We start from the raw sequence: 13,074 nt of genomic DNA on the forward strand, positions 1-13,074 counted from the left end.
CCTGGAAGTACACAGGGGCTCAGTGAGGACTATGTTCTCTGGCCCCCAGGCTCTTTGAACCCATGGATGGGCCTCAGGAACCAGGCGCTAGCCCACGCTCCTGCCACCCATCACCACCTGCACCTGCCTGGGTTGAGCTCTAGGCTGAAGGCTGGTGCCCCCAGGCGCCCACAGACCCCGTGCCCCAGCCAGGAGAGGCTCTCCGGCCCCAGGGTCCCGGCCTCCCTACGACTATCCCGGAGTTTCTAACACTTGGCTCTGGGTCACTGGTGAGGGACCCTCTCCTCTTCCACCTTCTGCTCCCTGTTCCACTGGGGCTGGAAAACACAGGCTTTGTCTCTTTCCACTTCCTCTCAAGCTGAGACCTCCTTTACAATAAAAAACCTGAAGTCAAGTCTCCCTAAAATAGATCCCTGGTGGCTCAGACGGTAAAGCATCTGCCTGCAATGTGGGAGACAAGGGTTTGATCCCTGGGCCAGGAAGATCCCCTGGAGAAGGAAATGGCAACCCATCCCAGTACTCTTGCCTGGAAAATTCCATGGATGGAGGAGCCTGGTGGGCTACAGTCCATGGGGTCGCAAAGAGTTGGACACAACTGAGCAATTTCACTTTCACTTTCAAGTCTCCCAGGCCCAGGTCCTGTCACAGGAGAGAGCTTGAGAATGTAGCAAATCGTTTCCATAATACTCAAATCTCACTGCTTCTCCAGCATCTGGAGGGGCAGTGGTACCTTTTGGGGAGGGACAGATGGGCTGTCCTGCCCTGGAGGAGCGGCAGGTATCTCTTGGGGAGGGATGGATGGGTTGTCTTGCCCCAGAACAGCATTAGGCTTGACACAGACTCAAAGCGAAGTTCTGTTTCACAATCAAAGCTCAGAAAGCACTTTGTGTTCTGACAGTTCCAAAGCCTCCACGCAGGGAGATGGCCCAGGAACCAGGGTGTTCTGTGTCCAGTGCTCAAGGGTGTAGGCCATGCTCCTGGAGAAGAGGGAACACAGAGGCCCCACAACCCTAGACTCTGCCTGGCTTTGAGACAAGGCTCACCTGCTTGTCCTGGATGCCCCTCTAGGAAGGGCTCCTCCCCCAGCAGCTACGACTCAAGATGCAGCAGAAATACAGAGAGAAGGCTTTGTGTCCATCCCCAAAGGCTTATTCGCAGTAGGTTGACACCATCAGGAAATCCATGTTCAAAAGAGGGTATTGTGGCCAAGGGGCACAGGGCCGCGTAGCTCACGCGTGGCCAAGTGGCTCATGCGTGGGTGCATCAGGACCCATGCCTGGGACCCGGGCAGCACCCTGTGATGAGGTCCTGCCTAGGGTTCCAAAACTGTTTCTTCTTGGCTGTGTCTGGGCTCAGGTGAGGGGTCCGTGGCACAGATACTGAGCAGAAACACAATACCAGCCACTTACGCTGTTTCTAAAACTCTCTAGCAGCCACGTTGAAAAGTGAAAAAGAGCAGGTAAAATTAATCACAATATATTTTTATTTAAGCCAATGCATCTAAAACATCCTTTCAAGATGTAATTAAATTATTACTTAAAGTATTACTTTAATGATATATTAATTTATATTAATTTTTCTACTAAATCTTCAAAGTCCAGTGTGCCCTTTACACTGCCTGCACGTCCAGTTTGGACTGGCCACGTGCACAGTAGCCACACATGGCCAGTGGCTCCCACACCAGACATTGTGACCCTACAGGGTCAGGTGGCAGCTACCTCACCCACGTCTTACAGTCTGATGCTGGCTCTGTGGAGGGAACAGCAAAGCTGGCAGTGGCCTGAAGATGCCACCGAATCACCAAGGTCCACCCTGACCAGCCTCTGTGGAGCAGACGCGGGAAAACTCCATCCTCACAGCCTCCGTCTATCTGACGGCGGCGACTGAGGTGGAGCAGGAGATGCAGGAGAAACACGGTAACAAAGGCAAAGAAGGGGAGCGAATTTCTGCCACTCAGAAGTAACCCCGGAAACAGGGAAAAGCCTGTTTTACTCCAGTAGAGAATCTAAAATTTGAGTTTAAAAAAAAAAGTATTCTTGATCATTTTCTCAGTTTAACAATGACACATTGTAGAATCTGACCTACAAATGGCCTATTTGCAAGACAAGGATACAAAAATCACAGGATTTTTAAAAGAAATATTAGAGCACAAGTCTTAGGGAAATTCTGGCAAATTAATGGACTTACAATATTTGGGCAATATTAGAGTATTTTCTTGGTAAGCCAAGTCTCTACTTTGAGGAATTAGTTATAATAAGGAATTTTGTGACATTTGGGGCTCAGAATAGGACTTCAGCAGTTACGGAATAAAATGTTCTGAGGTCTTCTCAGTTTGAAGGGGTTAGCCAGGCAATGTGCTGGGGTTGGATCTGGGAGACATGGGGGTCTGAGGTGAATCCCTCAGGGGTCTGAGGTGAACCCCTTAGGGTCTGAGGTGAACTCCTTAGGGGTCTGAGGTGAACCCCTTCAGGTTTGAGGTGAACCCCTTGTGGGTCTGAGGCGAACCCCTTGGGGTCTGAGATGAACCCTTCAGGGTCTGAGGTGAACTCCTCAAGGGTCTGAGGTGAACCCTTCAGGGTCTGAGGTGAACCCCTCAGGGGTCTGAGGTGAACCCCTCAAGGGTCTGAGGTGAATCCTTCAGGGTCTGAGGTGAACCCCTCAAGGGTCTGAGGCGAACCCCTCCAGGTTTAAGGTGAACCCCTTGTGGGTGTGAGGCGAACCCCTTGGGGGGTCTGAGGCAAACCCCTTGGGGGTCTGAGGCGAACCCCTTGGGGTCTGAGGCAAACCCCTTGGGGGTCTGAGGTGAACCCCTTGTGGGTCTGTGGTGAACCCCTCAGGGGTCTGAGGTGAACCCCTCCAGGTTTGAGGTGAACCCCTTGTGGGTCTGAGGCGAACCCCTTGGGGTCTGAGGTGAATCCCTCAGGGGTCTGAGGCGAACCCCTCAGGGTCTGATGTTTGGAAACCTGTCCCATCTTCAGAGAAATGTGCCCCCAAGTTCTCCCTTACCTCTGCCATCCCCTCAGCAACAAGGTACATACCCAAATTTGCCCATCCTAATAGCTCGTTTTTAGGTTACTTTTGTATAAAATAATTAAATGTAGGCGTTTTCTGGGTTGCTTGTTCTCCACTCTTTTCTCTGGAAAGAGTCCCAGGTGTCTGCCATTTGGTGTCTCCTGTCTAGATGCTTGTCCCGAATTCTGTGCTGGGCAGATTCTTCCAGGAGCACCACCCACTGTCCTCCTGACCCCAGCCCTGGGGTCTTAAGCCTTGTCCACACAGGCAGAGAGCAAGTCTGCGCACAGCTTGTCTCTGCTGCCCCACCTGCCTGCCCGGCCAGTGTTCCTGCTGTGGGGGCGTTGGGGGCAGGGAGCTACGGATCCATCACAAAGGGCAGGACTCTGCCCCTCAATCTCAGGACCTTGTGATCTCCATCTCGCTGGAGAGGCAGGAACCACACGTTAAACATACTGACTTAAAGGAAAGGGGCATCGTGTCCTCTGTGGAGCCTGGCTGGCTGCCCACGACAGGCTGGGAGGCCTTCCCCTGAGGCACCTACTAAGCCCGCCTGGCACCCAGCTCCCTTGGGGTCTGTCAACCACGTGAGCTTCCTGTCTGTGTGTTAACTGCTGAATGTGTAGTACCCGACTGGGATAGATGCTTAACAAATGCCTCTTGAGTGTGTAGCCAAGTGAGTAACATAGACAGTAAGTGTGTCTAGAGCTCCAAGGCTGGGACACCTAGAAAAGTGCATCATGGGGAAGGTGGGCCCCCCATCAAGCCCTGAAGCAAGGCTGGGACCCAAAAAAGAGGCTTGGTTGGGGGACAGCCAAGTCAGGCAGAGTTGTCTGGTGGGACTACTGATACACGGTGAGAAGACGTGAGAGAGGATACATCCAAGCCCACCATGCCCTCTGGGTCTGCGTCCAGAAAGTTCCACCTGTAGAGGAAATGACTTTGCCAGGGAGCGGAGGGAATGTGAATAACAGGTGAATTCCGCCTCCTTGCTTTATCATTTAATCTTTATATTCTCCATGCACATGTAAACACACAAATAAACTTACACATTCTAATAAACTATTACGTTTATTATACAGTAGGAAGCGTTGCCAGGAAACCAGTTGTCAAGCAAAGCTATATTTTGAAGAGTGGGAGGTGTGTAATTATCTTTAAATACTTTCTCTGGGTAGTAATTACTCCACCCCCACCCCAGCCCAAGCCCACGTGGCTCTCCTGAGTGGCTGTCACGCGAGCACACAATTCCACGGGCACCACCCTGACCGTCAGTCACAGTGGCTACCAGGGATCCACCAGAGCATCTCCAGACCCCCAGGACAGGCCCCCAGCACGTGGCACCTGTGTCCACCAGTCCCAGACTTGGGAACAGAACTTAGTCAAGCTTTCATCAGCATGAGACAGAGGTGGAGTTAGTTCCTCCAAACCCCAGAAGAAAGTGGCCACAATTCTATTAGCCTCTGAATCAGTTATGGCTGATTTCTGTAAATGAGATTGTCTCTATTCAAAACACATTCTTTGCAACTATAATGTTAACTATTGCCCACTTTTAAAATGCACAAAGTGAGAGTTGTTTTATTTGGGGCAAAGTGAGGACTATAGCCTGGGAGACAGCATCTCAGCTAGCTCTGAGAAACTGCTCCAAAGAGGCAGGGGGAAGGTCAGGATATACGTGATTTTGGTGAAGGGGGAGTTCATACAATCAAGCACACATTTTTTGAAGGTTTCTGCTAGTCGTCTGTAGGTCACTGCTAGTCACGAGGAGCAGACATCACCATGAAGGATTTTAGTGTTTTTCTAGCTATAAGGAGATGTAAGACGTGGGCTCATGAAAACATCTCCTGAAAATATCTAACTCTCTCACGACCAGTCCTGCCAGCTTTTTCCAGAGCACAGAGGGCCTCATTTCTGCTCTCCACAGAGAACTCTTTGCAGGGGTGCTGAAGGTCAGCAGCTGCAGCAGCAGCACATGATTTAATCTTTGCAGAGGTAGATGGCAAGTGCCCTGGCAAGGGTCAGTTTGTGTGTTGTTCATGCATACATACTCAGTCATGTCCGACTCTTTGTGACCCCATGGACTGCAGCCTGCCAAGGGTCCTCTGTCCATGGGATTTCCCAGGCAAGAATACTGGGAAATACTGCCATTTCCCTCTTCAGGGGATCTTCCAACCCAGGGGTCGAACTCATATCTCCCATGTCTCTTGCATTGGCAGGCAGTTTCTTTACCACTGAGCCACCTTGACACTACTTAAGATTAGTGTCCTGAAATTGTTTTTCTGGGGAAAAAAATGTCTCCCAACTTTGTCTACAATATTACCCACCTCAGTCACAGGAGACAAGCGGAGTCTTGCCCTGGCCAGAGCAGGCACCTCAGCACTGCAGTCCAGCACTCAGAGGCCACACCCCCCAGTAGAGACCACCCTGTTGCCTTGTCCCCCTTCACTCCACCCCCACTCTTCCCTGACAGTCCGTCTAGGGGAATGGAAGGCCCACAGCGCACTTGGGAACCATCATTTTTCTGACCTCTGGGCACTTTTTCTCCATGTGGTGACCCTCCCCCAGTGGCAGCCGTCATCCCTGCCAAGGCTTGGTGCTCCCTGGAGGTGGTGTCCCTGCCCCCGAGGTGATGGAGGGCGGGGTCAGGTCAGAACCCTTCCTTCCCTCTCTGCTCTGCAGGCCACAAGCCAGGTTCTCCTGCAGCTCCCGGGCAGCCAGGCCTCCTTAGATATGCCCCCTTCCTAGTCTCAGAACAGATTCCAGCAGAGGCGTGGCAGCAGGATTTCCCACGGACTGTAGCCACAAAAATAACAGAGTAGAAATACAAAGTCAAGCTCTCCTGAAGGCCGTCTGGGGTGGGTGGAGTGTCCTAACAGCAGAGTCTAGGGACCTGGAGACCTAGGACATTGTGCAGATATGAGTGCAGGTGTCCAGTGCCCCGCTTCTGTCCACAAGTAGGGGATCCGTCCTCAGCCGCCAGTGGGTGTGCCTACAGACACGACCTGCAGGTGCCTCCAGGCATTCCTCTGCAGTCGCCCATGCTGGCGACTGGCTCTACGCCTCCCACCCTTTCTCTCTCCCCTGCATTCGGGGCCAGGGCCAAAGGCCTGCTAACCTGCCTCCAAAATCCGTCAGCTCATTGTCCTCTCTGCATGAGTGAAGCTGTAGCCTTCCTCATCTCCGGCCCAGCAGCCGGCTAAGCATCCCATCCCTGAGCTGACCCTTGACCGCATGGCTGTTTCATTGGCTGTTTGGTTTCTAGACCCAGATCCCCTCTCGAGGCAAAGCCCCACAGTCTCCCCTGCGCTCCCTTCCCTTCCCTCCTCGCACGGTGTGGGCATTTGTTAAATGTTTGGCCAACAGAATTACCAAATATAGCTGCGTATTTTCTCAGTATTGAGGATGAAATTGAGGACAAGCTATAAACCCATCCACCAAAGTTATAAAATGCAAGTGTTTCCTTGGGATCTTCTGGCTCCATGGTTGTCATCTGTGGTTACATGAGAGAACCACCCGGAATCTTAACAAACAGCAATGGTATTTGTCGATGCTATGTCACTTCAGTCGTGTCCGACTCTGCGGCCCCACAAACTGTAACCCGCTGGGTTCCTCTGTCCATGGGATTTCCCAGGCAAGAATACTGGAGTGAGTTGCCATTTCCTCCTCCAGGGGATCTTCCCAACCTAGAGATTGAACCCAAGCCTCTTGCATCTTCTGCATAGGTAGGAGGATTCTTTACCACTACCACCACCTAGGAAGCCCAACAGTATCTGGGGGGTATTTAAAAATAACTCCCAGACAATCAGATTTAACTGGTTTGGAGTTGGAACCTAGATACTGGTGGGGTTTTGTTATTAAGTTTCCCCATGGGATTCTATGCACAGCCAGGTTTGATGGAAGTCTGTAACCAGAGGCCATGGGAGCGAGCGTCCCGCCACCCGTGGATTGGCTTTCAGGGCTCATGCGTGCCGTGAACTCGTGTTAGATATGGGGGGTTCTGCCCATTGTCCTGAACAGAACCCTCCATGAAGGCAAGAAGCTCTGTTGCTGACTCTTCCCACCCCCATAGACAAGGCGGCTAGATGAGGGAGGGGCGCCTGGGCTGGGGAGTGGAGGGTGGGTAACACCGCTGACTGACCCCAGCCGGTGTCAGTCCAGGAACCCAAACTCAAGGACCCTTGGCGTTCTTCTGAAAAGCAGGACAATGCCTGCTCTGCAGAGTTGTTTAAAGACTCAGATACCTCCCTTCAGCATCAGGCCAGACCCTCACACAAGGTTGACCCTGCATGGGGTCACAGACAAGGGGGCTATGGTCCCAGAGGAGCAGGACACCCTTCCCTGACCCAACTCCCACTGAGGCCACATTGCCAGCCATGAGCTGGTGACTGCGGTGGGATGCTGATCCCTCGGCCCTGGTGAAGCTGGGCCAGCTCAGGGGAAGGAGGTGTCCAGCGCAGGACCTGAACTCACAGCAGCCCTCTCCCGTCCCCCTCCTCTGCCCCTTCCAGCCGCTACTGGCGCCGGTGGAATCGGTTCTGCAGGAGGAAGTGCCGCGCGGCCGTGAAGTCCAGCATCTTCTACTGGCTGGTCATCTTCCTGGTTTTCCTCAACACACTCACCATCGCCTCCGAGCACTACAACCAGCCCCACTGGCTCACGGAAGTCCAAGGTGAGAGGCCACCAGCCCTACTCAGGCTGATGGGGTCTCTCCTGGGGGTGGACAAGGGGAGCAGGGCCAGGGACGAGGGGGCATTGGTCACCCCGGCCACACCATGGCCTGGCAGCTCACCAGCCAGTAAAGCAACACCAACTCACTGTACATAGACGGGACCCACCAGGCCAGCAATGCAGTCCGCCTGTCCCGGCAGTCACCACTGGGTCCAGGAGACCATGTGAGGAACAGTGGCTTGTTTAGCTCTGTCCTATCCTTAACTGCCCACCCATCGCTGCCTGTGGATTGCCACAGCCTGGCCTCCAGGTGTGCTGGCCCTCACCTGTGAGGGGCAGTGAGCACAAAGCCAGGGAGAGGACGAGGGTGGCCTGAGCCCAGGGACCTGTCCTCCACTGCTGTCAGTCCCACCACCCCTCACTGGGGTACCAACCCGAGAGTCAGGCAGACCCAGCCTGGACCCCAGGGAGTCTCTCAGAACTAGGAGGGCCCATCTCCTCCCAGTGACAAAGGCAGACAAGGACCCCCCCAGCTCCCACTCTTGGCTGGTGGGTCTGAGAAGACAGATTGCAGCCCCTCGAACCTCACTTCTTGTGTCTGGAAAATGGACGTGACAGCAGCTGGGCTGCCTGGAGAGCCGCTGTGGGGTGGGGGGACTCAGGGGGTGGGGGGGTGTCACTGGATGTGTGCCGAGGTTGTAACCAGACGAGTCACAGAGGGAGGGCCGTGTACGGGACCCAGCACGGGGTGTCCCTGCAGGGACCCCCACCCTCACCTTCTCTGCCCTGCCCCGGGCGGCCCCTGCAGACACGGCCAACAAGGCGCTGCTGGCCCTGTTCACGGCGGAGATGCTGCTCAAGATGTACAGCCTGGGCCTGCAGGCCTACTTCGTGTCGCTCTTCAACCGCTTCGACTGCTTCATCGTGTGCGGGGGCATCCTGGAGACCATCCTGGTGGAGACCAAGATCATGTCGCCGTTGGGCATCTCCGTGCTGCGTTGCGTGCGCCTCCTTCGGATATTTAAGATCACAAGGTGCGTGCCGCCCTCCCCTCCCCTCCTTGGAAGCTTTTCTTCCAAGGAGCAAGCGTCTTTTAATTTCGAGGCTGCAGTCGCCCTCCGCAGTGATTTTGGAGCCCAAGAGAATGAAGTCTGTCCCCGTTTGTACTTTTCCCCCATCTATTTGCCATGAAGTGATGGGACCAGATGCCATGATCTTAGTTTTTCCATGTGTAAGGATTCCAATTTCTCTACTTTCTAAACTCTCTTGTCCATCTCCAGAGACAGTACTTAAAGGATTTTTGACTGACTCTGCTTGCTCCTCCTGGGGTTTGCCCAAAGCTATTTTTAATGTGGCATTTCAGGTGCCTTTTAAATAATTCTCAAAACCCCACCTGCCTGGGGCTTTGTCTCTGTTTGTTTGTTTTTTTAATTCCTATAGAAAAGAATTCTTGCTCCCAGGTATTGTCATAGTATCTTAATATTCATTCTATTTTTATCAACAATTTACCTATTTCTAATCTGAAACTACTGCCAAGAAACCATTTTAAGTCTGTCTTTATCCTCGAGCTTCCCAAAGCCACTCCACAAGAATTTTCAGATCCCCAGAAAGTCTGTGAACAGAACAATTTCATCATCTAATTAGAAGTTCCTTTGGAAAAGGTCATTGTCTTCCTGTTTTCCAGTCTCCAAACCCTCTGGGGGCTTCTGGAAGACGCCAGAGAGACTAGCTGTGGGGGAATCCCATGCCCGCTTCTGAACCTCATCCCTAATATGTTCCAGAGCCCAGAATGTGCCTAAAATAAGGTCTGGGAGTGTGCCTGGTGGTCCCCTGAGACGGGTCAGCCTGGTTCTGCCTCAAACAAGTCTGTTTCGCCCTCTTCTTTGAAAATCTCTCGGAGATGCTATTTTTAACAGTGTTTTCTGGACCAGTGATTGTGATTCTCAAACCAAGTTGTCCTCCTCAAAGGAGCTCATTAAGGATCTTCCCAAACCTAGAGATTTTAACCAGAAACCCCCAGGGTGTTCTGAGCCATGACTCTGATAACCTCACTTTGAGACACTCTGGCCTGATTTTCTGCAGCCATCTTTTGTCCTCTTTCTCGTCTAAAATTATGAACCTTCGTGTATAACTGGAAATCGTAGTCTTTTCTTGGCATTCACTTCTCTAGACTGTAGCCCCAACCCCATTAAGATGGTATTTCTGACGGCTCTCAACTGAGAACACTCGTAATGATGAAGACCTAACATGAATCCAGCCAAGTTTTTTAATTGATTTTTTCCTTCTTCTTCCTTTTTAAAAATTTATTTATTTTTAATTGAAGGATGATTACTTTATAATACTGTATTGGTTTCTGCCATACATCACCATGAATCAGCCACAGGTATACATATGTCCCCTCCCTCTTGAACCTCCCTCCCACCTCCCACCCCATCCCACCCCTCTAGGTTGTTACAGAGCCCCGTTTGTGTTCCCTGAGTCATACAGCAAATTCCCGTTGGCCGTCTAATTTTCCATACGGTAACGTAGACGTTTCCATGCTACTCTCTCCATCCAGCCCACCCGCTCCTTCCCCCGCTGTATCCACAAGCCTGTTCTCTGCGTCTGCGTCCCTGCTGCTGCCCTGCACTGACGTTCATCAGTGCCATTTGCTAGATTCCGTATATACGTGTTAATACACAGTATTTGTCTCTCTCTTTCTGATCTACTTCACTCTGTATAACAGGCTCTAGGTTCAACCACCCCATTAGAACTGATTCAAAAGTGTTCCTTTTTATGGCTTATACTCCACTGTGTGTATATGTACCACAGCTTCTTTATCCATTCATCTGTTGATGGGCATCTAGGTTGAGTCCGTGACCTGCAATGAACATTAGGGTGCATGTGTCTTTTTTAATTTTGATTTCCTCAGGGTATACACCTAGCAGTGGGATTGCTGGGTCGTGTGGTAGTTTTATTCTTAAGGAATAGCTTTTTTTAAGGAATCTCCATACTGTCTTCCATAGTGGCCATATCAGTTTACATTCCCACAGACAGTGCAAGAGGGCTCCCTTTTCTCCACACCCTCTCCAGCATTATCGTCTGTAGATTTTTTTGGTGATGGCCATTCTGATATCTCAGAGAAGGCAATGGCACCCCACTCCAGTACTGTTGCCTGGAAAATCCCATGGACAGAGGAGCCTGGTAGGCGGCAGTCCATGGGGTCGCACAGAGTCGGACAGGACTGAGCGACTTCACTTTCACTTTTCACTTTCATGCATTGGAGAAGGAAATGGCAACCCACTCCAGTGTTCTTGCCTGGAGACTCCCAGGGACGGGGGAACCTGGTGGGCTGCCGTCTATGGGGTCGCACAGAGTTGGACAGGACTGAAGTGACTTAGCAGCAGCAGCATTCTGACATCTCACTGTAGCTTTGATTTGCATCCTCTACTAACGGCGACGTTGCGCATCTTTACTTGTATTTATCAGTCATCTGTGCATCTTCTTTGGAGAAATGCCCGTTTAGGTCTTTTGCCCACTTTTTGATTAGTTTGGTTTTCTGGCATGAGTTGTGTGAGCTGCTTATATATTTTGGAAATTAATCCTTTGTCAGTTGTTTCATTTGCTGTTATTTTCTCCCATTCTGAGGGTTGTCTTTCCACCTGCATTATCTTTGAGTGAATGACCAGGGAGGTGTGAGGTCCTTTCTCCGGCTTCGGGGCTCTGTGGGGTTCTAAGTGTTGCATGGTTTTACTGTCTAGTTTGTCTGCTGTTTGTCAGCCTGACATTTGCTCTGTGGGCAGGAGGAGGAGCTTTGGTTTGATTAGATCTGGATGCGATTCCAATTTACTAATTGCATCTCATTTTTTAAACAATTGGTCTTTAAGTGCACCACCATCCCTCTAGCCATTGCCATTTTCCTTCTGAAGCCCTAAATCCTTTCCTTGCTCCTGCAACTCCCTTCCCAGGCCCTGAGAAGTGAGACCAAGCTGACTTAGCATAGACAGCCCCACTGGTGAATCCTGACCACGGGGGCCCCACAGCCCAAAGCACAAACCCTCCAGTCTCTGAGCTTCTCGGTGTCCCTGTCAGTCTGGCCGTGAGCCACAGATCGCCCTCCCCCTGCCATCTCCCAGCCCTGACTCTTCCAGGGACCCAGGGAGGTTCTGTGCTTGTTGTGGCCCCTATTATAAAGGTAACTTTGACATCCACCCACTTCCCAGGCTGGGGGCCCACAAGCCGGCCATCAGCGAGGAAGGTGCTGGTTTTCTGGGATTAAGGAGACAGGTGAGGATGACGCTCCACTCCCTGCCTCACCCCAACACGACCACAGGGCTGGCCAAGGGACTCTGAGAGGCTCAGGGAGCACCTCCCCAGTCCCATGGTCAAGGCAGGCTGCCCTGCCAATGTGACCAGGCTGCAGGCCCATGCGGGTCTGGCCCCTGCGTGACCGAGGCCTCTGAAGCAAACGGGAAAGACCCAGCCTTTGAGTTTGTTATCCAGGTGGGTTTGACTCTAGAGTCTCGGCCCCCAGATGAAGTGCAGGAAGGGGAACAGGAGGAACTAAACCAGCAGTTTCCACCCCAGGCCCAGGCCATCCCAGACCCTGACTGCCATGGTATGGAATCCTATCTGGCACCTCCTGGCCCAGCAAATGCCAGGTTCAACCTCAGCATCCCTCCAGGCTCTGGTGAGTCTGAGGGAACCAGGGTTTGACCCCTGCTGATTTGGTCCTTGGGCACCACATCCCCAGGACTCTATTTTATAACTGGAGGTTTCTCCCTTTTGACCCCCTCTCCCAATTCGCCCACCTCCCCCCACACGTCTGGGAATCACAGTCTGTTCTCCTGACACGTACCAGTGTGATGCATGGTCTGGCCATGGAAGGTCGGGAGCCTCAGACCTTATGTTATGGAAAAATCCACGGGGAGACGTCGGGGCCATGAACACCTGCTCCCTCGGTGATGGTCTTACCTGAATCCCTGATTAGCTCGCTCACTCGTTCATTCATTCTTCCCTGTTGTCCTCTGTCCTTCCTTTAACGTCAGTGGATCAGATGTTTTTGGTGTGCTATGATTTATTTCTGTCTTAAGAGCACCAGCTGTGATACTTTTGTGGTTCTTCAGGGTGGCAGCTGGAAGGGGCAGGGGGAAAGGGCAGGTGAGATGCTGACCTGGGTGGCAGGTGCCAGGAGGTGGTTTGCTGCTGAGGAGGTGAGGAGGCCTGAAGGGCAGCCCTGGGCCAGAGACATAGCTGTGCTTTACTGTGATGGGATGGGCCATGGGGGCCCCGTCACACCAGCATCTCGTGCAGAGAGCCACCCCACCATTGACTGAGGCAACTGGGCGCCCCTAGGGACACGAGGAGAAGGAGAAGAGGGTTCTCCCTTCTGGCCAGAGGCTCTGCCCCCGTCAGCCC

General features: G+C 52.3%; 1 protein-coding gene across 18 annotated transcripts in view; it reads left to right on the plus strand.

Moving 5' to 3' along the window:
- The window catches only part of CACNA1C (calcium voltage-gated channel subunit alpha1 C), a 395,857-nt gene that overhangs the window by 310,157 nt on the left and 72,626 nt on the right, over positions 1–13,074 (plus strand). For all 18 annotated transcript variants that reach the window (XM_070790347.1, XM_070790344.1, XM_070790345.1 and 15 more), the window contains exons 12-13: positions 7,518–7,678; positions 8,486–8,711. In XM_070790347.1, coding sequence (XP_070646448.1) covers positions 7,518–7,678; positions 8,486–8,711 — 387 coding nt within the window. The remainder of the gene's footprint in view (positions 1–7,517; positions 7,679–8,485; positions 8,712–13,074) is intronic.

Source organism: Bos indicus, chromosome 5 (assembly GCF_029378745.1).
Source record: "Bos indicus isolate NIAB-ARS_2022 breed Sahiwal x Tharparkar chromosome 5, NIAB-ARS_B.indTharparkar_mat_pri_1.0, whole genome shotgun sequence".
Taxonomy (NCBI): domain Eukaryota; kingdom Metazoa; phylum Chordata; class Mammalia; order Artiodactyla; family Bovidae; genus Bos; species Bos indicus.